Source organism: Chionomys nivalis, chromosome 4 (genome assembly GCF_950005125.1).
Source record: "Chionomys nivalis chromosome 4, mChiNiv1.1, whole genome shotgun sequence".
Classification (NCBI taxonomy): domain Eukaryota; kingdom Metazoa; phylum Chordata; class Mammalia; order Rodentia; family Cricetidae; genus Chionomys; species Chionomys nivalis.
In genome coordinates this window covers 20100577-20128126 of record NC_080089.1, presented here as the reverse complement: position 1 = coordinate 20128126, position 27550 = coordinate 20100577, and the positions used below count along the sequence as shown (strand labels likewise).

The window sequence follows — 27550 nt, the reverse complement described above, 5'->3', positions numbered from 1 at the left end:
GACCTAGCTGCATTTAGAATTTTATTATTAATTCAGTCATCAGATTGAATCAATATGGCGGTACACATTTGCAGTCCCAGCACTTATGAGATAAGGCAGTAGGATTACAAATTTGAGGTCAGTCTAGCTTACATAGGAACACCCTTCTTATGGGAAAAACAAACAAAACTGATCTGCTGATTTATGTTGTCAGTGTCAGCATTAAAAGCAACACATGGGTTAAACAGCACTCATACCTAAAAAAGACGTAATCTTCACTGCAAATTCACAACCACAGATGCACAGGTCTCTTCCACATGGGGTTTATTGTTGAGCTTGTGTTAGTTCATTGCTACTCTGGCTAGAATGTGAGCCACAGAAAGAGCCATTGGGTGGCACAGCCCTGATGGCTTTACAGGACAAAATCTAAAGTTGTTCAAGCATCAGAAATGCACAAATTTGGATCACTGAGACTGAAACCTGCTAGTGCTGATCTTGGTGTCTGCACCCATAGGACACATCCAGGAATTGCTAGAGATGGTTTGCAATATAGCAGAACATGATGTCAAACACATTTATTCTTATGAAATTCTAAGAGTTTGTTTCCACAGTGCATATTTCACAGAAGGACAAATCCCAAAGGCGGCTTATTGTCAGTTTTATTGTAGCTTGACTCTGCAATGTATCTCATCCTTCACTCCCAAGAGAACTGTATTGAACTCCAAACTTGGCTGTTAGCTACTGCAGGTGGATCATGACAACTGGAGAATATATATGCAGGACACACAGGAAAGTGACTGCTGATCTTTGCCAAATCAAGGTAGGACAGTCCTTCAAAACTACTGTTCCACAGAAAAATCTGTCAAATATTCTAGGCCTGTAGGCCAAAGGTTATAGAGGAAACTTGGGTCACTGTCCAGGCAGCCAGATGGCTCTGTTGTTTCAGTTTTAGAAGGTGTTTGCTCTGTACTTCCTGCTTACTCAGGCATTATGTCCTTCTTGGGTCTCTGATGGAATTAAAGACTATATAGTTTTCCTTAGTCATGATAGAAGAAAATTTAGGTACAAAACTTTGGACTCATCAAGAGAGAATAGATAAGTACTTTCTCTAAATTTGTCAAATACAAGTGGACTGGACATTGTAAATGTAATTCTTACTTGATAATTATTTTCATTGTATATAGTTTCATCTATTAAAATTAATACCTTTCCTATTAGATAATACCTGATAATTGTTCTCATTGTATATAGTTTTACTATAATAGAGTTAAAAATCTTTCCTTTTTAAACAAATAAGGGAAAATATTGTGGAATAGTTTTATTATACACTGTGAAGATGTGTCACTTGGATTTGTTTAATAAAAAAGCTGAATGGCCAATAGCTAGGCAGCATTTTTGGGGTACAGAGGATGCTGACAAGAAGGGCAGAGTTGTGAGGAGACTCGGAGTAAGCATGACACATAGGAGATGAGGTAACAAGCCGTGAGCCATGTGGCAGAATGCAAATGAAAAACGGGTTAATTTAAGTTATAAGAGCTAATGAGGAACAAGCCTAAGCTATTGGCTAAGCTTTCATAATTAATAATATGTCCCTGTGTATTTGGGAGCTGGCTGGTGTAATAGAGGACTTGCTATACACACACACACACACACACACACACACACACACTATTGAAATAGGACTTGAGGGTATGGGTACAGCTCCAGGGTATAACATATGGTATATATAAAGTTTAATCCTAGTTTAATCTCCAGACAACAGATTTATTTATTTATTTATTTATGGGTTTTTTTTTTTTTTTTTTTTGGTTTTTCGAGACAGGGTTTCTCTGTGGCTTTGGAGCCTGTCCTGGAACTAGCTCTGTAGACCAGGCTGGTCTCGACAACAGATTTATTAGTTAATATTCTGAAAGTTCACTTTTTGTGCAGAACAACCTGGAAGGCACAATTATGTAGTGGGAATGGTGGAGTCACAAGTGTCCAAAATAAATATGAGAACTACCCAAATAGGGCTAGGGATGTAACTGGTAAAGTGCTTGCTTAGGATGCCCAAAGCTCTGGTTTCATTCGCCAGCACTGAATGCTGCATGCTTGTAATCACAATACTCAAGAGGTGAATATAGGTGGATCAAGAGGAGTTCAAGGCCATCCTCTGAGTTTGAGTCTAGCTTGGGCTGCTTCAAACAGCAACAAAAATCTGAAGGTCCTATCTCTGTCAGCATATAACTCAACTCAAAATGTGACCATAATTCTCATATACTTTGCACTCATTTTCTCTTGGTTATAAACTGCCATGTTTATTAAAGGCTGAAGAATAGTATGTAGAAGACATTGACTGCTACTTTCTTACCTTCATCACCTCCACTCTGAGATCACAGTGAATGTAAAGAATTTAGCAGAATGACTTTTCCATATTACATACAAGTTTCTCCACTGCAAGAGCTTATGCATTTAGCAAGTCCCAAGAAGTAGGGCTTTTCTATTGTGACGTTATATGGCTCCAGGGTGAGCTCACACATTAGTGCACTTTGATGACATTCCAGTGGCTCTCATGTTTCTTAAATTCATGGGCATCTTGAGAACAAGAGAGCTTTCATGTTTTCAAGTAAGTTGGTTTGAAGGCTAACCCACATTTCTTACATTAATAAGACTTCTCACCATTGGAAATTCTATTATGATGATTAAGATGTGAAGAATTCTTGAAGGGCTTTTGACATTCTTCCCATTCAAAGAGTTTCTGGTCAGACTTAGTTATTAGATGTTCAGTTAGTCAATAAAACTTATTGTAGTTTTTCCCACATTCTTGATACTTCGAGGAAACCACTCTATCGTGAATTTGTGCATGGTGATAGAGGTTTGAGGATGTTGTGAAGACTTTTCCACATTCCTTACATTTGTAGGGCTTCTTACCTGTATGAGTCCTTACATGTTCAGCTAGGCTAGAGGAAACAGTGAAGTCTTTTCCACAGTATTTACATTTACCAGTATTTACATTAACCCAGTGTGAATTCGAATGTGCTTAATAAGGCAAGAGGAATTTCCAAAGAGTTTTCCACATACTTTACATTCAAAGGACTTTTCTCCAGTGAGTTTTTACATGTTCCGTCAGCAGGCACCACCTTTTGTATGCTTTCCCACACTCTTTACATTCATAGCGTCTCTCTCCAGTGTGTGTTCTTAAATGTTCAGTGAGACTTGAAGAAACAGTAAAGTCTTTCCCACAATACTTACATTTATAAGGTTTGATTCCAGTGTGAAGGCGAATGTGCTTATTACAGCAAGCAGAACTTGTAAAAGACTTTCCACATACCTTGCAATCAAAGGTTTATCCACCATATGAGTTTTTAAGTGTTCATTCAATAGATAACATCTTTTGTAGGATTTTCCACATTCCCTACATTTATAAGGTTTCTCTGCGCTGTGAGTTCTTACATATTTCTATAGGTAGGAGGAAGTGTGGAAGGCTTTCCCACACTTATCACATTTATAAGGTTTCTTTCCAGTATGTGTTCCTAGATGCTTATGAAGGTAGGAAGATGCGTGGAAGGCTTTCCCACATTCCTTACATTGATAGGGTTTCTCTCCAGTATGAATTCTTAAATGGTCAATCAGCTTTGAAGAAATAGTGAAGGATCTCCCACATAACTTACAGACATAGGGCTTTTCTGTTCAGCATGTGTTTGTACATGTGTAGAAAGTAAAAAAAGTACATGTGCTTGGTAAAAGCTTTTCCACATTCCTTACACTTATATGGTTTTTCCCCAGTATGAATTCTGAAATGTTTAGTTAGACTTGAAGAAGTAGTAAAGGATTTCTTACATATTTTACATCCATAAAGTTTTCCCCCAGTGTGGGTCCGCATGTGACTATTAAGATTGGAAGAATGCCCAAAGGCTTCCCCACAAACCTTGCACTCATAGGCTTTTATGGTATACTTTTGAATAGGCAGAGCTCCACTTGTGGGACATGTAAAATCTGCAAATTGAATCAATTCACAGAATTTTTCGCCATTATAGATTCTCATATGTGCCTTAAAATATGACTGACTAAGGACGGTATTGCATTCAACAGGTTTGTCCTGCAAGCCTGTTCCCTGGTGAGTGACATTTGGGGTCAGACTAAAGTTTCCTGCATACTGATTCAACACAGAAAATTCCTGTCTCATAGATGTTTCCTTATGCAGAGTGGGAACATGCTTTCCATACTGATTAGAGTCACAGGTGTGCTTTGACTTTTCGGTTTGCATATGCCTTTTAAAATATGAATGTTCTCTTAAGATATCTTTATATTGCATATAATCACAGAGTTCCAAAGCACTATGTCTTCCTGCCTGTTGATGAAAAAATAAATATAATTAATGATTGTTCAAATTAAGGGTTTTAATCCCTATGAAGACAGAAACATTATTAGATACTTAAAATTCTTATTACATATATATAATTTCTGCTGCTTTTTTTCCAAGTTGAATGCAGGGATCCTAATGAAAGAACCACTTATAATCTGTTCTAACTTTGAGATGACTCATGTATGTCTTCATAAAATTCTTCTAAGACTCTTAAAGCAGAGTTACATATATGAGGATGCATATTTGTGGAAATTCTGAAGCCAAACTTTTAAAGCACAGATTGGGTACCCCAAATTCACCATATTCAGAGTATGTACCAAAGAGAGTTCTCTTACAAAGGAGAATTCTATTCCTCTTAAATGTTTCTCATTTGCATTAATTTTCTACAGATTATATCCCAATTCTTTCATAGTCATACAAGAAATTTCCATAAATTAATTTTGGAGGTCCCCAACAACGTTGCGTCTTCTCTGTATGAATAAACAATGATTAAAGTACACCATTCAGAGCTAGCAGCAGGGTACTTATAACCCAGCACCAAGAAAATGGAGACAGGAGCGTCAGGAGCTGCTACCCTTAGCAGCATAGCAAATCTGAGGATAGGGGCTACATGAGACCCCATCTTTTTTTAATGCATTACTAGAGGATGATTATGATTTTTACCATTTTCATGACATTCTTAAAGTTGCTTATGTGATTTGTAATCAAACTGAAAGAACAACCGTGCTAAAATCAGCTTAAATGTTTAAAAAGTGTTAAGCATGTTACAAAATTTTTTTAAAGAGCCAGGAAGATGGCTTAGCAGGCAAAGTTCTTGCCATGCAAGCCTGACAATGGACGATTGATCCCCCAAACTAGATACAGTAGCACGCATCTGTAATCCCAGCACTATCACTTTGAGATGGAAGGCAGAAACAGGAGAATTGGACAGAAGTTTATGCAGTAGCAGACACAAGAGAGATGATGTCTCAACATTATTGAAAGAGAGAACCAAGTCTACAAGAGAGCCATAGCATAAACTTCCCTGGTACATGTATGCCAGTGTGCACATGAGTATATGCATACACGCGGGTGTGCACGCATGCACACACACACACACACGACACATAAATAGAACACGGATAAGTAAACTGCTTTAAAAATTCAGTGTCTAGCCCTGCACCTTGCCTGGGCAGCATAGTAGAGCTGACCCTGTTTCAGGGGCATGGGTGAGCCAGCCCTGATCATGTGAGAACAGCAGAGCTGATCCTGCTCCTCCTTCTCTGCCATGTGGTGGCCTGGGTGACAGAAAGATGCCTTCCCTTCCCCTCACCACTTGCGGCAGGTGGGAGAGCTGGCCCAGCCCCTCACCCACTGCAGCACCCAGGTTGAGTGGGCCCTGCACTTCACCTGGGCAACACAGCAGAGCTGGCCCTGGTGGTGTAGGTGCAGGTGAGCAGGTCCCCAAGGGAGTGAGAGTAGGAGAACCAGCCCCACTCCTGCATTGGGTAAGCTAGCCCTGGTGATGAGGATGAGGGAGAGCTGGAGGGCTGACCAGCCCAGCCCAGCACCACCCAGGCCCAGAACTAGGGCTATGAGTTGGTTTCCCCTAATGCCTACCTACCTATGAACTGCTGGAGCACGTGAAGGGGCTAGTTCTGCAGATCCAAAGCTGCAGGGCAACATCTCCATGACACAGGGCCACAACAGAGTATCCGAGAGTAGTCCCAGCGAGGGACTGTATTTATATATCTATAGGGTATCTATAGTGTAGCAGAAGCTGGAGGCCTTGAGCCAGACCAGGAACTTATTGCAATGTACACTTGCAAGTAAAGATGTATGGACCAAAGGGTATACTGTGTGACTCACTGAGCCATACTACAGCTTCCACAATATTTTTTTTTGTTTAAATTTTACTTTATCTTGGTGGGGGAGGGGTTTGCCAGGGCAAAGGGTCACTATGAAGGGATAAGGAGGTCAATAGGATTGAAATACATGATGTGAAATTCACAAAGAATCAATAAAAAGTCAATTCAATGTCTAGCTACACACGTAGGGTGTGCACTTGTGGGGTGTGGTTTCATGGTGGGTTACACACTGTCACCTCCGTCACCCTGAGTGAATGCCACCAATTTCCTCTCAATTCCAGTGGAATTTCTAGTCTTTCAGAGTATGGGAACTATTAACATCCTTGATTAATCTTACCATTTGTACCACCTTAGAAGTTTGTTTCCTTAAAGTGCCGTGCATCTCCCGTTCTAAAAGAGACATAAAAACAAAACAGAATCCAGATTAGAAATGAGAGGTGTGTTTCAGGAATAGAACATGAGAAGTCTTGCCAGTGTGGTGATAGTGTAGGCTGAGGCAGGAGGACTCCTGAGTTTACGGCCAGCCATGGCTACAGTGTGAAATCCCACCAAAACAAATAAAACTACAAAAAAGAAGAAACCAATTTTTAAAAAACTTTTTATCTTTTAATATTTATTTATTATGTATACAGTGTTCTGTCTGCATTTTTGCCTGCTGTCCAGAAGAGGACACCAGATCTCATTACAGATGGTTGTGAGCCACCATGTGGTTGCTGGGAATTGAACTCAGGACCTCTAGAAGAGCAGTCAGTGCTCTTAACCTCTGAGCCATCTCTCCAGCCCAAGAAACTAAATTTTGATCATTTTAATTAGGTTAAAACCTGGCAAGGGTAAAAACATGAGTCATAATTTTAGACAGTTACAAATTTTTCTTCTTTTTTTCCCCTCAAGACAGAGTCTCTTGTGTAGCCCTGGCTATCCTGGAACTCGTTCTGTAGACCAAGTTGGCCTCAAACCCAAAACATTCCCCTACCTTTGCCTTCTGAGTGCTGGGATTAGAGGTGTGCACCACCACCCAATTACAGATTGTTCTTTAGAAATGAAAACTGAGAGAGGAAAAGAGCACAATTAGGGATGATGATGAGGAAAGATCTCAACACAGAGTAGGACAAAATCACAAATAAGAAACAGAACAGGCATTTTTGTGGGACCACAGGAAAAGTCTGACCCAAGTGTAAGAAATCCAGAATTGCTTCTGAGAGAAAGGCTGGCACCTTCTGAGCCAGCTGAGTCTCTGAAAGTTCCGGGATGAGACTGGAGCTGTTGCTCAGGAGTAAGAGTGTTCCTAAGCAAGCTCAGGTTTAATCTGTAACGTTTCATATGCTGGGTGTGGTGGTGTACACTAACAACCCCAGAACCCCGAACGTAAAGGTGGGAATATTGTAGGGGCCAGCCTGGGCTATACAGCGAGACCCAGGGAAGAAAACCAAACCAAACCAACCAACCAACCAACCAACCAAACAAACAAACAAACAAAAAACCCCAAACCCTTCACCCTATTGCCAAACTTAAGGAACTTCCTGATCACAACTGTTTTCCCATGCCTACTCACCCTGGAAACCTTCTCTCTGCACTTCCTGTAAATCTTCCTCCTCCAACCAGGAGATCAGACTGGGTTTGACGACCTCACATCCTATACATAAAAGGAAAATGTATTATTGAATGTGGTTCATATTCAACAGAAAAAAAAAACAGTAATGGTAAATTTAGGACCCTCTTTCCCTCCATTTGTGTGTGTATGTGTGGTATGAGTGCACATGTGCGAGTCCAAAGTTGGTGTCAGGTGTTTTCCTTGACCACTGTCCACCTTTTATATATACTGAGGCACCAGGGCCATCAGCCAAAGCCACTCTAGCTCGCCAACTTTCCAGGGGGATCTCCTGTCTCCCTTCTGAATGCTGGGAATCACAGGCAGCTACCGTGCCTGCCTACTTTTCACACGGGTTTTGGGGTGCAAACTGTGCTCCGCGTGATGGTACAGTCAAACACTTTATTCTTGAGTCATCTCTAGGATATCCTTGAATCCTAGCCCCGCAATTTGTTGATGGGGGAGAGTCTTCTGTTTTGTGTTAATTTCATTGGTTAAATAAAGAGACTGCCTTGGCCCTTTGATAGGACAGAAAATTAGGCAGAGTAGACGGAACAGAATGCTGGGAGAAAGAAGCCGAGTCAGGAGTCGCCATGATTCTCCCACTCCAGACAGACGCAGGTTAAGATCTTTCCTGGTAAGCCAGCTCGTGGTGGTACACAGAATATTAGAAATGGGTTAGATCAATATGTAAGAGCTAGCAAGTAAGAAGTTAAAACTAATGGGCCAAGCAGTGTTTAAAAGAATATAGTTTCCATGCAATTATTTCGGATAAAGCTAGCCATGTGGGAGCTGGGCGGAACGTAGCCCGCCGCTCCTATTACAACAATTTGTTTTCTAAGACAAGGTCTCTCACGAAGACTGGGGGTTCACTGATGAAGACTAGGTTGGCCAGTCAATCCCCAAGCACTGGGAATACAAGCGCACACCAGCACACATAGTTTTTCTGTTTTAGATTTGAGACAGAGTCTCACTGTGTAGCCCTGGCTTGCCTAGAACTTATTAAATAGATCAGGGTGGCCTCAAATTCACAGAGATCCCTGGCCTCCGCCTCCCAAGTGCTGGATTAAAGACACTAATCACTACATCTTCCTGGTTCCATAATTTTTTTGAAACACAATCACATTTTACCTGGAGTTCAATAATTTAGTTAAACTGCCCAAGGAAGTCCCCAGGGACCCTCCAATTTCCCCTACCGGTGCAGCTACTGCACATTATAAATAGTACTGAGGAACTTAACGCAGACCCTCGTGCTTGCTCATGCTTGCCCGTGAAGCATTTATCAGCCCCCCACATTTTTCCTCTTTCTAATTTCTTTATTAGATTTATTCATTTTATGTGTGTTTTGCCTGTATGTATGTATGTATGTATGCATGTATGTATGTGCACCATGTAGTACTTGGTGTCAGAGGAATTCAGAAGAGGGCATGGGATGATGGAGTTACAGATGGTTGTGAACCACTATGTGAGTGCTAGGAATGGAACCCAGATTCTCTGCAAAAGCAGCAAGTGCTCTTAACCTCTAAGCCAGCTCTCCAGACAACAATCATCATCATCTTTATCATATACTAGTGTTTATTTTTATTATTATTTTATGCATATGTTGTTTTGCTTGCATAGTATGTCTGTTTACCACATGTGTGTAGTGCCCTTAGAGGCCAGAAAAGGGCATTGGATCCCCTGGAACTGGAGTTACCGACAATTGTGTGTGTACTGGGAATTGAACGCTGGTTCTCTAGAAGAATAGCCATCGTTCTTAACTTCTGAGCCATCTCTCCAGCTCCTCTCCCTGTTTTTTAAGATTTATTTTTATATATTATATTTGTGTGCATGTGTGTACCGATGTGAAAGTGCCCTTAGAAGCCAAAAGAGGCCACTGGACCCCTAGAAACTGAAGAGCAGCCAGTGTTTTTAGCACCAAGTCATTGCTCTAGCTTCTGCTTTTCCTTGTTGTTGAGACAGAATTTCACATTCCATAGCCCAGGACAACCAGCCCTCCTAAGTTTTCCAAGTGCTAAGAGTAAAAGTCTGTACCACTGCTCAGAGCACTGCAGAGCTGTTTCTAAAGAATGCATGGGAAAGGCTGGGCAGTGGTGGTGCACGCCTTTAATCCCAGCACTTGGGAAGATCTCTGTGAGTTCGAGGCCAGCCTGATCTACAAGAGGTAGAGCTAGTTCCAGGACAGGCTCCAAAAGCTACAGAGAAATCCTGTCTCGAAAAACCAAAAATAAATAAATAAATAAATAAATAAAATAAAATAAAAAAATAAAATAAAAAAAAAGCATGGGAAATGCTTCATAAGGACTAAGTATGTAGATATGTAGATCACCGTTTTCTGAACCTAAAAAAAACCAAGTTAAAGTTCATACACATTAATAAAACATTAACACTCAGTCAAACAGAAAACAGGACAAAACAAAAATATGTGTTCTTCAAGGGAAAAAGTTATCACATCTCACAGATCAGGGTCAGGTTCATGAGGTCAGTGGCTTGTTCAGATTCAGACGGCAGGAGCTCTACGAGACCCCGTGTGTGTGTGGGGACACAAACCACCTTATAGGGGATGGGGAGAAGGCTCGATGGATAACACTCTGTTATAGAATCATGAAGACCTGAGTTCAAATTCCCAGAAACCATGTAAAAGCCAGACACAGTAACAGAGCATTATAATCCTGGTACTCGTGAAGAGAGAGGAGGCAGAAATAGGATAAGCCCAGATAGGCTGGTGTACGCAGCAAATACACAACAACAAAACCCTGTCTAAAATGAAAGGTGAGGACTGACACCAGAGTTTGCCCTCTTACTTCCCTGCACACACGCCCTATGGCACACATGCCTTCATTCATGTAAACACACACAGTATAGAAGTCACCTCATAGCCCCAATATTAGTTTCTATAGGTTAAGGAATTAACCATCAACTGTAATACACACACACACACACACACACACACACACACACACACACACACAAATTCCAGAAATAATTTCTAAGTTTTAAACTGCGAAATTCTATTAGTAGCTGAAGAAAACTCACAGCTTCCTACTCACCCCATTGTGGGGTGAAGTCACCCCTTTGCCCATCAGCTCCACACTGTATGCACCCTCACTCATCAGATCACCTGCCCTCAACAGCAACACTGTCTACTCAGGAACTGCCCCAGACAGTGCAGCACTGATGCTGCCAATCTGGCCACGCCAAACATAAAATACTTCATTTCAATAAAAAACTGAAACATTTTCAAGCCAGGTATGGCACACACCCCCATAATCACAGCTTTGGAAGGAGACAGGAAGATGGTGAGTTCAAGGCCAGTGTACAAAGCTTGAGGCCAGCATGGATATGGAGGCAGACCATACTCTCATGAGAGGAAAGAAAAAAAAATCTCATGCTGCGGGGGGGTGGGGGGGAGATTTTCAAGACGGTTTCTCTATGTAGCCCTGCTTGTCCTGGAACTTAATTTGTAGACCAGGTCTGCCTCTGTCTCTGCTTCTGCCTCCCAAGTGCGGGGAGTGAAGGCGTGTGCCACCATGCTAAGCTAGTGTCTTAGTATCTAAGGTAAGAATGATCCTTGAACCAGGTGTGGTAGTATACACCTTTACTTCCAGCACGTGGGTGGGAGGCAGGCTGGTGGCTATCTGAGAGTTCGAGGCCAGTCAGAGTACCTACAGGAGAAAAGGGGATGGAGCGGGGTGCTATAGAAATGGCTTAGCACTTAGGAGCATTTGCTGTTCTTGAAGCAGCTCATGGCTGTTCCAGGGCATCTAATGCCTCCTCTGACCTCCTTGGGCAATGCGTGTCTTGTGGAATGTTATTTTAAGATGTGTTGCATTCTTTTATGTTGCATCTGTTTAACTGTGAAGCCGTGATTCTTTGCCTGTCTAAAACATCTGATGGACTAATAAAGCACTGAATAGCCAATAGCGAGGCAGGGGAAAGGATAGGCGGGGCTGGCAGGCAGAGAGAAGAAATAGAAGGAGAAAGCAGGGCTCAAAAAAAGACAGATCAAGGGGCTTGAGAGATGGCTCAGAGGTTAAGAGCACTGACTGCTCTTCCAGAGGTCCTGAGTTCAATTCCCAGTGACTGCATGGTGGCTCACAACCACCTGTAATGAGATCTGGTGCCCTCTTCTGGCCTGCAGGCATACATGCAGACAGAACACTGTATACATAATAAATAAATAAATCTTTAAAAAAAAAAAAAAAGGAGAGAGATCAAGGGCAAGAAAAAAAGGGGCCAGCTACTCAGCTTCACAACCAGCAACAGAGTAAGTAAGAAAGAAAGGTTATACAGAAATAGAGAAAATTAAAAGCCTAGAGGAAAAGATAGACAGGAAACTTTCAGTAAAGAAAAGCTGCTTAGAATCCCAGCACTCGGGAGGCAGAGGCAGGTGGATCTCTGTGAGTTCAAGGCCAGTCTGGTCTACAGACCTAGTTCCAGGACAGGCTCCAAAGCTACAGAGCAACGCTGTCTTGAAAATCCAAAAAAAAAACAAAAAAAAAAAAAAAGAAAGAAAGAAGCCAAGTTAAAGCCAGGCATTTATAAGTAATAACAAGCCTCTGTGTGTGATTTATTTAGGACCCCAGAGTCTAAAAAGTAAAAAGAGAAAAACAACCAACAACATTTTGCCGTATGCATGTATGATGTATTTTTATACATTTAAATACATTTAAAATGTATTTTTATACATTTAAATAAAAATAAATCTGAAAAAAGATTTCCCCTCCCCCTTTGATTTCTTTTCTACTTATTTATTTATTCTGAGAAAGGGTTTGTTATATAGCTCACACTGGCCTTGAACCCAAGTAGCCTAGGCTGACCTCAAACTCTAGGTGATATTCCTGCTTTAACCTCTCGAGCACTGGGGTTACAGATGGAACCTGCCATACCTACTTTTGTTTGTTTGTTTTTTTTTTTAAACGGGGGAGGGGAATATAAAAATTCATGTAGCAGCCAAGCGGGGGTAGCACAGACCTTTAATTGCAGCACTTGGGAGGCAGAGACAGGCGGATCTCTGTGAGTTCAAGTCTACAAAATGAGTTCCGGGAGAACCAGAGCTGTTACACAGAGAACACTGTCTCAAAAAACAAAAAAACAAGACAAAAGCAAACTAAAAATCATAAAACCAAACAAAACCAAACAACCAAAAAAAACCCAAAAAACGAATCCATATAGCTTAGCCAGGCTACATAGCTGAGATTCCTGTCTTTACCCCAGTAATGGGATTACAGATCCATGTTACCATATCCAGTTTATGTGGTAAGGGATTAACCCAGGACTTCATGCATGCCAGGCAGATATTCTAGCAACTGAGCCACATCCCCAACCCCTATCCTCAGCTTCCAGGAAAAATCTTCAATCTGTAAAATTGGGAAGAAAAATAGAAGTTCATACTAGTTTTACTGTTGAAACTCAAAACATTATTGAGAGGCTGGAGAGCTGGCTCAGCAGTTAACAGCACTGGCTGCTCTTCCAGAGGACCTGGTTCCTTAGAACTGAACCCAGCAATGGCTCACACCATTTTTAACCCAACTTTATGAGGATCTACCACCCTCCCGTGAATTCTGAACATATATACATAAAAAGAAAACACCCATACACATGAAATTAAAAATCTAAAAAGAACCAAAACCCCAAAACAAACAAAATTATCATGATTAAAATTGAGCTGGGCAGGGGAGGCAAACACCTTTACTCTCTGAGTCAGCCTGGTCTACAAGAAAGTTCCAAGACAGTCAGGCTGCACAGAGTAACCCTTTCCTCCAATGTGTCTCTTTACTAGTGTATTCAGATGGACACTGCTGATCCCAAGAGGCCAGGAGGGACAATGGCAGTCTTACCTGCTGAGGACAGGTTCTGGTCGTTCTCCAGCATCACCTCTCTGTAGAGGTCTCTCTGAGTTTGATCCATTATAACCCACTCCTCTTGGGTGAAGTCCACAGCCACATCATCAAAGGTCACCGAGTCCTAAATCACATACATGCCAGCCTGAGTACATGTAACCAATGTTCATTATAGATTAAGACACGAGACCCAACTCTTGTCAGAGATCCGAGGACTTCCATTGTCTGCTTCAGGGACTGGGGGTCAACTGTCCATTTCCTATGGATGTATGGCTTTAGTGACCCTTCTCACAACTAAACAAACAGCCCGTCTCTCTATTCCCTAACACTTGGTAAACAGGTTTGATGAGCAGTCTTTGGGTTGGGAGATACAGTTTAGTGGTAGGGTGCTTGTTGAGAATATTCAAGGCCCTAGGTTCAATTCCAAGCACAGAAAAGAAAAAAAAAAAAAAAGGAAAAATTATACTTTTTGTGTGTGTAAAGTGTATCCATGTGTGTATAGGTATTCAAATACATGGGTACACATGTATTTGAGGCAAAAAGTCAATATTGGGCATCTTCCTCAATGGCTCTCAAACTAACATACTGAGGCAGGGTCTTTTATTGAAACCACTGCTCACTTAGTCAGCTAGTCTAACTAGCTAGCAGGCTCACTTAAGAGATCCCGGCTCTGCCTCCAGAGGATGGAAATGAAATGAAATGCTACCACACCCATCTGGCACGTTCATGGGTGCTAGGGATTTGAACTCTGGTCCTCATACTTGCACAGCAAGAGCTTTACCCACTGAGTCATCTCCAGTTTCAAGAATTTTTTACAAAAGATAACTTGTTTCAGCAGGTGGATTTCTGTGAGTTCAAGGCCAGCCTGGTCAACAGAGCTAGTTCTAGGACAGCCAAGGTTACACAAAAGAAACCCTGTCTCGAAAAACAACAACAAACCCAGAGATGGGGGAGGACTTGTTTCTTGGGGCTAGAGATGGCTCAGTGACTAAGAGCACTTGTTGGTCTTGCAAACGACCTGGATTCTGTCCCCATTCCAGCATCAACATGGGGGCTCATAACCATCATAACTGGAGTCTCCTAACTCCAGTTCCAGGAATTCTGATGCCCTCTTCTGACCTCTGTAGGTACCAGACATGCACGTGGTATAGATATACATACATGCAAAATACACACATAATTTAAAACAAGCAAACAAAAAAGAACTTATTTCATTGAGGGGGGCAGGGTCCACCCACCACAGCACATATCTGGAGGTCAGAGGACAATTTGCAGGCTTTAGTTCTTTCCTTCTGTCATGTGGGTTCATGGGAACTTAAGTCTTCAGGGTTTCCAGCAAATGTCTTAACTTGCTGAGCCATCTCACCAGCCCCAACATTTTCTAGAAACAGTCTTACATATCCCCCAAACTGGTCTCTAACTTGTTCTGTAGCTGATGATGACCTTGAACTCTTGACCCCGCTGTCTCTACCTAAGAGGATGATTTTCAATTTCTTTTTTTTAAAATTTCACTTATGTGTGTGTGTGCTTTTGTGTGCACACGTGTGCAGGTATCCATGGAGGCTAGAGGAGCACATCGGGTCTCCTGGAGCTGGTATTAAGCAAGTGCTGTACCAAGAGCTTCACTCTCCCACATACACGTAGACAAAAGGTATGGTCTTCCCCCTTAAGATTCTTTCAGAATACTTGGCAAAATAACAAACATACCAGTGTCACCATGAGTATCAACATTAATCAGAAGTTACTGAGATCCTGAGTGGAATTCCGGATAACATTGCACCAGTGTGGGGCTGCCCCTGGGGAAGTACAGCTGGGGTTCCAGCCTTGATTGCTGGCTCTGCGAAGTCTGCAGAGTCACATCTACCTGGATGGAAACACTTGACCTGGTGCGGCACACTCGGCCTTTTGTGAGGCAGTCTGCATACCTGATAAAAATCTCTCACGCGGTGGACTACCATACTCTCTGCCTTTTTCTTTTCCTCAAGGCAGACTGGGTCAACAGGAAGAAGAGCGCCTGGAAGAAAGAGAAGGTGTAAGAACCAGAAAATTCCTATCTTTCTCCTCCACGTTCTTCAGTTCATTGGTTCTAGTGTCAGATACACAAAATCCTATACACTTGAGAAAAATTAGATGCATACACTATTTAAAAAAATACTTTTAGGGCTGTAGAGATGGCTCACTGTTACAAGCACTTGTTCCTGTAGAGGACCCAGGTTCAATTCCCAGCACCCAAATGGTGGTTGACAACCATCCGTAACTCCAGTTCCAGGATGCACATGATACAAACATACATATAAGCAAAATATTCACACAAATAAATCAAAAATAATTTTAAAAAGAAAAATACTTTTATATTTACTTATTATATGTATAGAATTGTAGAAATGTTATACACATGGAAAACGATAGCTTGGGAGACTGTTCTCTCCTCCTACTGTGTGTTTTTCAGGCATTGAACTCAGGTCATCAGGTTTGGCTGCAAGTGCCTTTACCCACTGAGCCATCTTGCTGGCCCTATTTGTTTTCATCTTTTTGAGACAGGGTTTTACATAGCCTAGGTTGGTCTTGACCTCCTGATCCACTTGACTCTCAAGTGCTGAGATTATAAGCAGGCCCCACCATGCCTGACTGGATAAACACATTACTGCCAGACAGCAGGGCAGCTCTAACTCATCTGTTGCCAGGAAAAGAATCTGTAAGCCATGTAGCCCACCAGGAAGACTGTAATGGTCTCACTTTACGTGTACAGAAGCATCAGCTCAGAGATGAAGTCCTCACTCGCAGCACGCTGTTCTGTCCAGAGTGTGATCTACAAAAGCTCTATTCTTGCTTTGGAATGAGTTTATTAAGTACATAACAAACAAAAGCAAACACAGAATTACATAGAGCAGATAGAAGGAAACATCAGATATATACCAGAATATTAGCAAATCGCATGCTCAAAATGGGCATCGCCTGGGGAAGCCACCCTCAAGCTGCGAGTCCCAGATGGAGCAAAGTGTCCCCTTTGGGTGTCTTTTTGAACAAATAAAGAAAATGCCACAAATTCAAAGAAGTGTCCTCCAGTGGTGTGCCACCTCTCTCTGCACACTACCCAACAAAGGGGCGTGTTAGAGTGAGCACTGCTTAGATGACTGCAGAGCCAGCTGAGGTCTAGGGTGACCCACCAATCAGCTGGTGTGCTGTGCCTGCTTTACCACGGACATCTGACTTCCCGATCTCCACGGCATTTCTCCACTCCCTAATCCCTCTCTCATGATCACCTTCTCTGGACGGCTCACACAATCTCTACTCTGTTTCTAGATAACAGGATATGATAAATCCTCAGAGCCTTTGCAAATGTCATGAAAGCCTGAAGTGGAGACCTGAACAAAGTGGAATGTGTGTGTTGCTTCCCATGGCACTTGTGTGGAGGTCAGAAAATAACTTTCAGTAATCTGTTCTCTTCTTCTACCACGGGATCCAGGAACTGAACGCAGGCTGGCATATCTACACAGCAAGTATGTTCACCTAATGAGTCATCTCACCAGCCCAGTTTATGTCTTTAATGTTTGTGTGTATGTACACGTGTGAGGGTGGGAACGCTCATTTGTGTGCAAAGGCCAAAAGACAAAGACTACCCCCAGAGGTGGAGTTAGGCTGTTTACACAATACCCTGGTTTCTTATATGCTGGGATCTGAACTCTGGCCCTCATAGTTACGCATCTAATAATGTTCTGAGCTATCTCTTTAGCACCCTAAGGTGAATTATCAATGGGAAAAATATCTTAGTGGGCTTGATCTAACCAGGCAGAGGCATGTGTATGTGTAGTCAATGCTGGGTATTTCTCAGGAGCTTCTCCATCTTTTTTATTTATTTTTTTGAGACAGGGTCCCACTGTACTACCCTGAAAATCTGTTGACCAGACTGGCCTCAAGTTCACAGAGGTCTCTGCCTCTGCCTCCCAAGTGCTAGAATTAAAGGTGTGTACTACCATGCCCAATACCCACTTCCCCCGCCCCAGACAGAGTTTCTCTCTGTAGCCTTGCCTATCCTGGAACTCACTCTGTAGACCTGGCTGTCTTCGGACTCAGAGACCCATCTGCCTCTGCCTCCCAAGTGCTGGGATTAAAGACGTGCGCCACCACCACCTGGCTGTCCACTTAATTTTTTTTTTTCTTTTGAGACAGGGCCTCTCATATGACCCGGAGCTGACTGGCTACACTAGCTGGCAATTAAGCACCAGAGATTCCCATTTCTACCTCCCTAGTGCTGGGGTTCCATGCGTGTGCTCCCATGCCCAGTGTTTTTATGTGGGTGTCAGGAATCTGAATTCAGGTCTTCACACTTGCACAAGCATGTGACTAGCCTGTTCTGTGACCTCCACATCTACTCAATTTCACACAAATAAATGTAAAAAATAATGTAATAACCACAATAAATAAGGTAAAAAACTTTTTAAAGGAAAACATGCCTAGAATGTGATATCCTAGGTTCATTCCTCAGTATCACACATACACCTCCCTCCCCGCAAATGCCGCACTATGTCAGCTACCTTATTAGGAAGATTTTTTTTAAATATTTATTTATTATGTATACAATATTCTGTCTGCAGGCCAGAAGAGGTCACCAGACCTCATTATAGATGGTTGTGAGCCACCATGTGGTTGCTGGGATTTGAACTCGGGACCTTTGGAAGAACAGGCAATGCTCTTAACCACTGAGCCATCTCTCCAGCCCCATATTAGGAAGATTTTTAGGCAAACAGGAATGTTACTCACACCCTGGCCTCTTCAAAGACTCCCCTGTAGGGAGGAGGCTTGGGCAGTTACCTGTGCAGTGACCCCCATCTCCAGATGTGTGGGCATACTGAAGGGTCCTACAGGAACGGTTGCCCTAGGCGTCTCTTTCAGGGAATGAGAACCATGGTTTGGGTGGTAAGAGGAGCAACAGATCTAAATCCACCTAAAGAGATTGTATCTGTTTACAAATATAAAACACTGGCCAATCCTGGGAATTACCATAAGCAATTTGTGTGGTGAGCTTTCCAGTGTCAACCACTGACTAATTCCTGTCACTCTCATGCTCTCTCCTGTTTGTCCTTTATATACATTATTGGAACACTTAATCTTCCTGTCAGTTACATGCTGCAAAACAGATTCTTCCTTAGCTTCTTTCTTTCTCAAGAGCTGGGCAGTAATGCCACATGCTTTTAATCCAAGCATTCGGGAGGCAGAGGCAGGCAGGTCTCTGTGAGTTCAAGGCCAGCCTCATCCACATAGCAAGTTCCAGGACAGCCAATGCTACATAGTGAGATGCTGTCTCAAAAAGACTAAAACATCGAAAAGATAAAAACGAAACAAACACTAAATAGTGCCAAAAAGATGGGCCAGCTCAGCTGACAAACCCAAGCCTGATGAGCTGAGCTTGATACACTGGACCTACATAGTAGGAGAGACTCAGCTCCTGCAAGTTGTCCTGTGACCCCCCACACACACACAATTGAAAAATGAAAATAAGGTAACTAGCTGTGTGGTGGTGGCGTGTGCCTTTAATCGCAGCACTTGAGAGGCAAAGGCAGGTGATCTCCAGGTTTGGATGCCAGCCTGGACTACAGAGCAAGTTCCAGGACAGCCAGGGCTACACAGAGAAACCCTGTCTTGAAAAACAAAAACAAAACACCACCACCAAAACAACAGCAAACAACAAAAATTAAAACACCACCACCAACAAAACAAAACAAAAAAGCAACCAAATACACAGATCACTGAGACATGAATTACGGCTAGTCAGAAATTAGTATTCATGTATGAAATTCAGTTATGAATCTTAACATTTAGTAAAAAAAAAATGTGTATCAGCTAGGCGGTGATGGCACACACCTTTAACCCCAGCACTTGGGAGGTAAAGGCAGGTGGATCTCTGGGAGTTTGAGGAGTTTACAAAGTGAGTTCCATCCTACAGCTGATGTAGATAGTAATGTGGCAGGATACAAGATCAACTCCAAAAAATCAGTTGCCTTCCCATACACTAAGGATAAGGAAGCAGAGAGGGAAATCAGAGAAGCATCACCTTTCACGATAGCCACGAATAGCATAAAATATCTTGGGGTAACTCTGACCAAGGAAGTGAAAGATCTATTTGACAAGAACTTTAAGTCTTTGAAGAAAGAAATTGAAGAGGACACCAGAAAATCTCCCTTGCTCTTGGATTGGGAGGATCAACACAGTAAAAATGGCAATTCTACCAAAAGCAATCTATAGATTCAATGCAATCCCCATCAAAATCCCATCAAAATTCTTCACAGACCTTGAGAAGGCAATAATCAACTTTATATGGAAAAACAAAAAACCCAGGATAGCCAAAATCTTATACAATAAAGGATCATCTGGAGGTATTACCATCCCTGACTTCAAACTCTATTACAGAGCTACAGTATTGAAAACAGCTTGGCATAAAAACAGAGAAGTCGACCAATGGAATCAAATAGAAGACCTGGACTTTAACCCACAAACCTATGAACACCTGATTTTCGATAAAGGAGCTAAAAGTATACAATGGAAGAGAGAGAGCATCTTCAACAAATGGTGCCGGCAGAACTGGTTGTCAACCTGTAGAAGAATGAAAATAGATCCATATCTATCACCATGTACAATACTCAAGTCCAAATGGATTAAAGACCTCAATATCAGTCTGAACACACTGAAGCTGATAGGAGAGAAAGTGGGAAGTACTCTACAACATATGGGCACAGGAGACCACTTCCTACATATAACCCCAGCAGCACAGACATTAAGGGCAACATTGAATAAATGGGACCTCCTGAAACTGAGAAGCTTCTGTAAAGCAGAGGACACTGTCACTAAGACAAAAAGGCAACCCACTGACTGGGAGAAGATCTTCACCAACCCCGCAACAGACAAAGGTCTGATCTCCAAAATATATAAAGAACTCAAGAAACTACACGTTAAAATGCTAATTAACCCAATTAAAAAATGGGGCACTGAACTGAACAGAGAATTCTCAACAGAAGAAGTTCAAATGGCCAAAAGACACTTAAGGTCATGCTCAACCTCCTTAGCGATCAGGGAAATGCAAATCAAAACAACTTTGAGATACCATCTTACACCTGTCAGAATGACTAAAATCAAAAACACCAATGATAGCCTTTGCTGGAGAGGATGTGGAGTAAGGGGTACACTCATCCATTGCTGGTGGGAATGCAAACTTTTGCAACCACTATGGAAAGCAGTGTGGCGGTTTCTCAGGAAATTTGGGATCAACCTACCCCAGGACCCAGCAATACCACTCTTGGAAATATACCCAAAAGATGCCCTACCATACAACAAAAGTATTTGTTCAACTATGTTCATAGCAACATTGTTTGTAATAGCCAGAATCTGGAAACAACCTAGATGCCCTTCAATGGAAGAATGGATGAAGAAAGTATGGAATATATACATATTAGAGTACTACTCAGCAGTAAAAAACAATGACTTCTTGAATTTTGCATGTAAATGGACGGAAATAGAAAACACTATCCTGAGTGAGGTAAGCCAGACCCAAAAAGAGGAACATGGGATGTACTCACTCATAATGGGTTTCTAGCCATAAATAAAGGACATTGAGCCTATAATTCGTGATCCTAGAGAAGCTAAATAAGAAGGTGAACCCAAAGAAAAACATATAGTTATCCTCCTGGATATTAACCTTCATGAGGCGATGAAAGGAGACAGAGACAGAGACCCACATTGGAGCACCGGACTGAAATCCCAAGGCCCAAATGAGGAGCAGGAGAGAGAGAGCAAGAGCAAGGAACTCAGGACCGCGAGGGGTGCACCCACACACTGAGACAATGGGGATGTTCTATTGAAAGACTCTAAATGCATTTGTAAGCCCCCTCAACCCTAAGACATTTTTCTAAAACCTTACACTCACTCTATCTTGGAAAAGGGACAGTCGCCCACACACCCACATGCTGAACTGCTTATCCTCCCGTGTCCTTGTGAATAATCTTCAAACGTAACTCCATTTTGGGAATTGAGGCAAATACAACCCACAGATGTTGACTCAGTTCCTGATGTATTGATTTAGTCACTGAACCAACTATTGATTTAGTCAGGATGGACCACAGATGCTCTCCCTTATCACCTGACCATGCAGCTATTCTCCTGCCCTGGAATAGACCAATCATTGCTAGTAACCCTTTGAATAAGCCAATCCAATAAGTTGGAAAACAACCTACAGGTTCCCCCCTTGTGTCTGTGGCTTTTTGCTTTAAAAGATGGGCTGTAACAGCTATCGATGTCCTTAATATCCCTAACCTGAAGGACCCTGTCATGACAGAATAAAAATCCTCTTGCTTTTGCATCAATTTGTGGTTATGTGGAGCAACTATTCCCTGATGTTTGGGCATCTAGTCCAACATTTTGGTGCATTGGCCGGGAACTGAGTTGCTTCTGGACCCATTCCAGGCCCAGTTGGAGGTAAGATCGAGTGCTCTTATTGTCTTTGTCTGTCTGTCTGCTTTGTTTCTGTGATTATTGTAGTCTGTGTTTGTTGGTATTCTGAGTCTGTAGTGCTGTGCAGCGCAGCTTCTGAAATTGTACCTACGTAGGGCCAGTATCTGTACTGGAGGATGCTCCAGTAATCTGTAAATCTGGGGGATGCCCCAGTAATCTGTAAATCTGGGGGACGCTCCAGTAATCTGTAAATCTGGGGGATGCCCCAGTATCCGAAGGGGCTAAGAGTGACCAAGGCACTCCTCTAGTTCCCAGGAGGCATGACTTTTTGCCGCTCACCTCCTCTGAATCTGTAGTGCTGCACAGCTTCTGATTTTGAGTTTGGTTTTGGCTTTTCATGTCTTTGGTTTTATGTCGTGTCCTTGCTTTTGTATATCTGTTTGTACTCAAGTCTAAATCTGGTTCCATGGGGCAGTAAGTATCGACCTCTCTGACCCTAACTCTAACTGTAGAGAAAAGCTGCAGACCGATCTGTGGAAATCCGAAAGAAACGCTGGCAAGCAGTCTGCTTCCTGGAATGGCTCACTTTTGAAGTGGGCTGGCCACAGGGCCGGACGTTCAATCTAGATACTATTTTGCAGGTTGAAGGAAACTCTTCCAGCCTGACCCTTATGGCCACCTGGACCAAGTTCCCTATATTGTCACCTGGGAGAGCTTGTCCAGAGAACCCCCCTACTCTGGGTCAAACCATTTTTGTTACATAGCACAGTGCAGGCACCAAGGCCAGCTTCCTTCTGACTTTGATAACAGCAGTCTGACCCTCCCCTGTCTCTTTTCCCGTGCAGGAGGCACACATGCCAGCGGGGTCCAAGCTGATGCTAATTCCTCCCCCACAGGACCCAGTAAGCCTGGGAACCAGCAGTAGGCTGTTTCTCTGGGCTCAGATACCCTATTAGAAAGCACATGTCCCGTTAAGAGCCTGGACCTCTTCATTTTGGCAGCCAGGACTGGGTATGACAGCAGATAGAGAGATTGCAAGTAAGTATCCCTGTGGCTTTTGGTAAAAGGCGAATGTGGATTCAGGAGCAACAGGTAGTACCGCAAGTCAACATGAGAAGGGCCTCGCAGCCCTGATAGCATCTCTCTTCTAGGGATGCCCTGTTGTGCTGTGTCCTTTTGTGTCTTCTAGAGATGCCCTGTTTTGTGCTGATGTGCTGTGTCCAGGGTGAAGCTTCTGGTTTAAAAATTGGGGAAAAGTTAAGCTGAGTCACTTTGAAAGAATGTGCTTATAAAAACCTACAGATTGTTGGTTTCTATATTTCTTACTATGCAGTGTGTCCATAAAAAATTAAATTCCCAACTCTGTTTAGATGGATACAGGACTACACAGTCTTCAAGAACTATTGCTGTAAAAGCCCTGTGACCCCGGACCAGGGCCATGTGAACAGCCCAGCTGAGCTTCTAAGCCAGCCCATGTTTAGATCTGAATTTGATACCTGACTGCTCGCAATGCTTGTGATGAGGTGGGGCCCCCGAGTTGCCCCACATGGCAAAGATCTGCTGAATCCTCTCACTCCACTACAATGGCAAAGGGGGTGTTACTGAGTGATGAGGTTGAGTTAAAATGGCCCTTTTGACTCTTTATAATGTTTATGGCTATTTAAAAACATGGCGAAGATTCTCATTTATTATTGATATAAAAGAGGTACATTTTGGGTTGTTTTCAGATTCTGTCTATGATGAAATAATTCTGCTATGTAAAGTAGGCCCAAAAGGGATATTGCTAAGTTTTAAGGTAAAATGTTACCTAATTCTCAAAATTCATCATACTAATGTTCAAAATAGCTGTATCAGTGTGCATTTTTACCAAAAACGGAGGATTTTTATTCCACATTCTCTTAAGCATAAATTGTCAAACAATATTTTTAATCTTGGTCATTTTTACAGGGATAAGATAAAATCTCAGAGTTGTTTGATTTACATTTCCTCAGTGATTAAGGATGTTATATTTAAGCAAATTTTAAATATCTTTCAGTCATTTTAAGTTCATCTGTTAAGAGTTTACAGTTTAGGTCTGTAACATAATTTTACTGGATTATTTGTTCTTATGAGGAATAAGTTCCTAAGTTCCTTATATGTTTTTATGATCTGTTGATTATATCCTTTGCTATATTTTGAAAAAGGTTTCTCAGTTCTGGAGATCTTATTTATTATTGATTGTTTCTCTCAATGTCTATGCCACTGAGGCTGGTAAAAATGTATTTTAAACTTTTTTTTTCTTCTATGAGGTTCAATATTGTTGGTTTTATGTTAAGGTCTTTGATTTGTTTGGATTTCAGTTTTGTGCATAGAGATAAATATGGATCTATTTTCATTCTTCTATGTCTAATTAATTCTGAAAGGGAGAAACTGACAGTCAAAATGCCGGGCTCATGGCAAATCTCAGGGGCAAAGCACCCCACTAATTCGGCCAAGGTAAAAGTGGTTCTCCAGGGGCCAGTTAAAATCTGTGTTTCTTAAATGTTTAATGGAGGTTTACAGGCATTTTACACAACCTCTGAAGGTCAGCAGGCAGCGATAGCCATGGCCTTCATAGGACAGTCAGTATCAGATATAAGGAGAAAGTTACAGCAAGTAGATAGGTTGCAAGATTATACCTTACAGAATTTGGGGAGACAGAGAAAGTGTTAAATGAGAGACAGAAAAAGTAAAGCGAAAGAGAGAGAGGCAGGAAGCGAAAGAAAGAGAAAGGCGGGAGGCAGAGGAAAGAAAAAACCAGAGGGATCATAAACAAGAAAAAAATTTGACTAAAAAAAAAAAAAGACAGGACTCAGACACATAAGGAGCCTAGGCAACAGAAGATCAAAGACAAATGAAGACGGACAGAGGCACCCCTTGGACAAAGGCCAATGTGCTTATGGCAAGAAAAAGGACATTAGATACCTCTATAGATTTTCTAAGGGGCACAGGAACTGAGTACTCTGTGTTAAAACAACCATTGAACAATCTGGACACCTTATGAACTATAAATTTAAAAAAAGAACAAATAAATTACTCGTTCCTCCCTGGTCACCCCTAAATGTATGGTCAAAGCCTTTTGCTGACCAAACGAGGGACTTTTGCTTTCCCTGCTGTTCTCAGCTCTGCAGGAGACGCAGGCTGCTTGTCTGCCTCTGCCTCTGCCACACCCTCGTCACCAGGATGACCACCTCCCCCTGCCATCACCGCTGAAGAAATCCTCACCTCCTAGCAACTGCCTGGGTGCCGTGCTTGCTCTAAAGCCTGCATGAGCCCCGACTGCTTACCCTGCAGTCTCATTCCCCTCACCCATGTCAGACTGCGATATAGCAGTCACAATGCTACCACAGGTGCCCTCCTGTGCCAGACTATTGCTCCTGTGCTGGGCTGACGTCAACGGACTATGGATCCTACCAGCATCTGCAGAAAGGACAGGCAGCTGGCAGAATGGCAGGCTGAGCTGTGCCAGGAAGAGCTGGAAATGATGGCGAAGCTTGCCTGGGGCACAAGGCTGGGGGTCCGAGCTGAGCAGGTACACAAGACTGAAGGTAAGCAGAAGGCGGGGGCAACATTGGTGGACAGGAAGCAAATGATCTGGGCCAGTAGCCTCCCTTCAGGGACATCGGCCAGCCCAGAAAGCTGAACTTGTGGCTTTGATACAAGCTCTACAGATGGCAGAGGGAACGTCTATACTGACAGCAGGTATGCTTTTGCCACCACCTATATACGCAGAACAATATACAGACAAAGAGGACTGTTGACATCTGCGGAAATTTTGAGCCTCCAGGAGGCCACACATTTGCCAAAGAAGATAGCCATCATACACTGACCAGAACTGAGACACCCAATGTAATTAATGGCTAAGAAGATCATAAAAAAAATCTTCCTGAGGTTTAAAATGCCCAAGGTAATCATGTCCGATAATAGACCTGCCTTTGTTGCCCAGGTAAGTCATGGCGTGGCCAAGACATTGGGGATCAATTGAAAATTGTGCTTACCAACCCCAAAGCTCAGGTCAGACAGCCACATCCCCCACTCCTGAGCCTAATCTCTCCCAGCGCTCACCCGTGCACGAGGCAGTTGCCAGGTCCAAGAAGCGGGAGGACACTCGGGGACGCTCTTTAACGTATCCAACGGCGGAAATATCTTTTTCTTGTGGTTTACAAAGAAGAACGAAAATTATAAAGGTTTGGAATTATAAAGGTTTGGAGGCTGTAAAGTGGACAAAACAATAGCTGTCGTGCGGCAAAGACACGACGTCACGGCAGTTTTACGACGCTCCCCGATGACGCACCGCGCGCAGGCTCCCGCAGACCCGGCTTGGCGACTTGGGTCCTCCCACGATCCCGTCCACCTCCGTACGTCCTTGTCAACCGAATTCCTTACAACCCCTGGGGACCTCACAGTCCGGAACCATACACTCTGAGTCACTCGTGGCGACTGACAGAAAAAAAGCAGGCAAACACGATGCTACTTTGTGTTTTGCTTTCAGCCTGTGGGCAGGGATTCACACGGGACCCAGCTCAGGGATCGATGTGGCTGGTGAAAGGACCAGAGTGGAGTGGGCATGGGGGGGGGGCGGGTACAATGCTGAAAAATGCTTATCAATGGTTTTTATTTGGTGATGTTGAGACGAGCTGCACAGGCTGTCCTCCAACCTGACTTGTAGCTGAAGATGATCTTGAACACCCCATGCTCTTGCATTCTTGTAATTGTAGGTGTGCCAGCCACTACATGCAGTTTAACAAATATAATACAAGACTGTCCAAATCTCTAAATCACAGTTCTATTGATAAATCTACCAGTTCATGAGATGATCCGTTTCTTCCAAGCACTGAGTCCAACATGTGGATTCCTCTTATTTGGATAACTTAATAAACTATAGTTTGGATTTCTTTACATTTTCCTCTGTGTGTGTGTGTGTGTGTGTGTGTGTGTGTGTGTGTGGTAGATGGGCAAATGCTGTACTACTGAGCCATGTCCCCAGCTTTTTATATTATCAAATACATATAATTTTAATACTTTACTGTATGCTTTTGTCTTGGGGGTTATGAGACATGCTCTCATAATATAGCCTAGGCTGGTCTCCACAGGTACCAGATCTTCATGTGGTATGCATCAAAGAACAAAAATTATTAATTAAAAACAATTCTTCAAAATACTTGTCCATCAGTGTTTATTGAAGCATCATTCAGAGAAGCTGTGTTTTAGAACCAATCTAGGTGTCCAACAACAAGGATGGACAAAATATGCTATGTGTACAAAATACAATCTTTTTGTACATATATTTTTGTTGGGAGATGATGGAGGTATGAACCATTGACATACACATACATGTAGGCTCCAGGTATTAAACTCAGGTTATCAGTTTAGTGGCAAGTAGATGTATCAATGGGTAAAGGCACTTGCTGCCAAACAACTTGAGTTTGATATGTGGGGCTCACATGGTGGAGAGAGGGTAACTTCTGTAAGTTATCCTCTGACTTCA

The 27550-nt window shown here is 42.6% G+C and overlaps 1 protein-coding gene across 1 annotated transcript; it reads right to left on the bottom strand.

Annotated features, from left to right (window-relative positions):
• Positions 1-307: 307 nt before the first annotated feature.
• LOC130872854 (zinc finger protein 426-like) lies at positions 308-26485 on the bottom strand. The gene is made up of 6 exons (XM_057767176.1): positions 26128-26485; positions 15528-15616; positions 13600-13726; positions 7724-7804; positions 6509-6561; positions 308-4309 (listed from the first exon to the last, which is right to left on the bottom strand). The coding sequence occupies exons 2-6, from the start codon at positions 15558-15560 to the stop codon at positions 3626-3628; spliced, it is 978 nt and encodes a 325-aa protein (XP_057623159.1). The 5' UTR covers positions 15561-15616; positions 26128-26485; the 3' UTR covers positions 308-3625.
• Between the last annotated feature and the right edge of the window lie 1065 nt (positions 26486-27550).

Coding starts and splice junctions, on each gene's coding strand:
- LOC130872854 (XM_057767176.1), bottom strand. CDS start 15,560: ATGGTAGTCCACCGCGTGAGAGATTTTTATCAG. Junction 13,727..15,527: donor GCGTGAGAGATTTTTATCAG/GTATGCAGACTG, acceptor TATGTGATTTAG/GACTCGGTGACCTTTGATGA. Junction 4,310..6,508: donor CTTCTAAGGTGGTACAAATG/GTAAGATTAATC, acceptor TTTCATCAACAG/GCAGGAAGACATAGTGCTTT.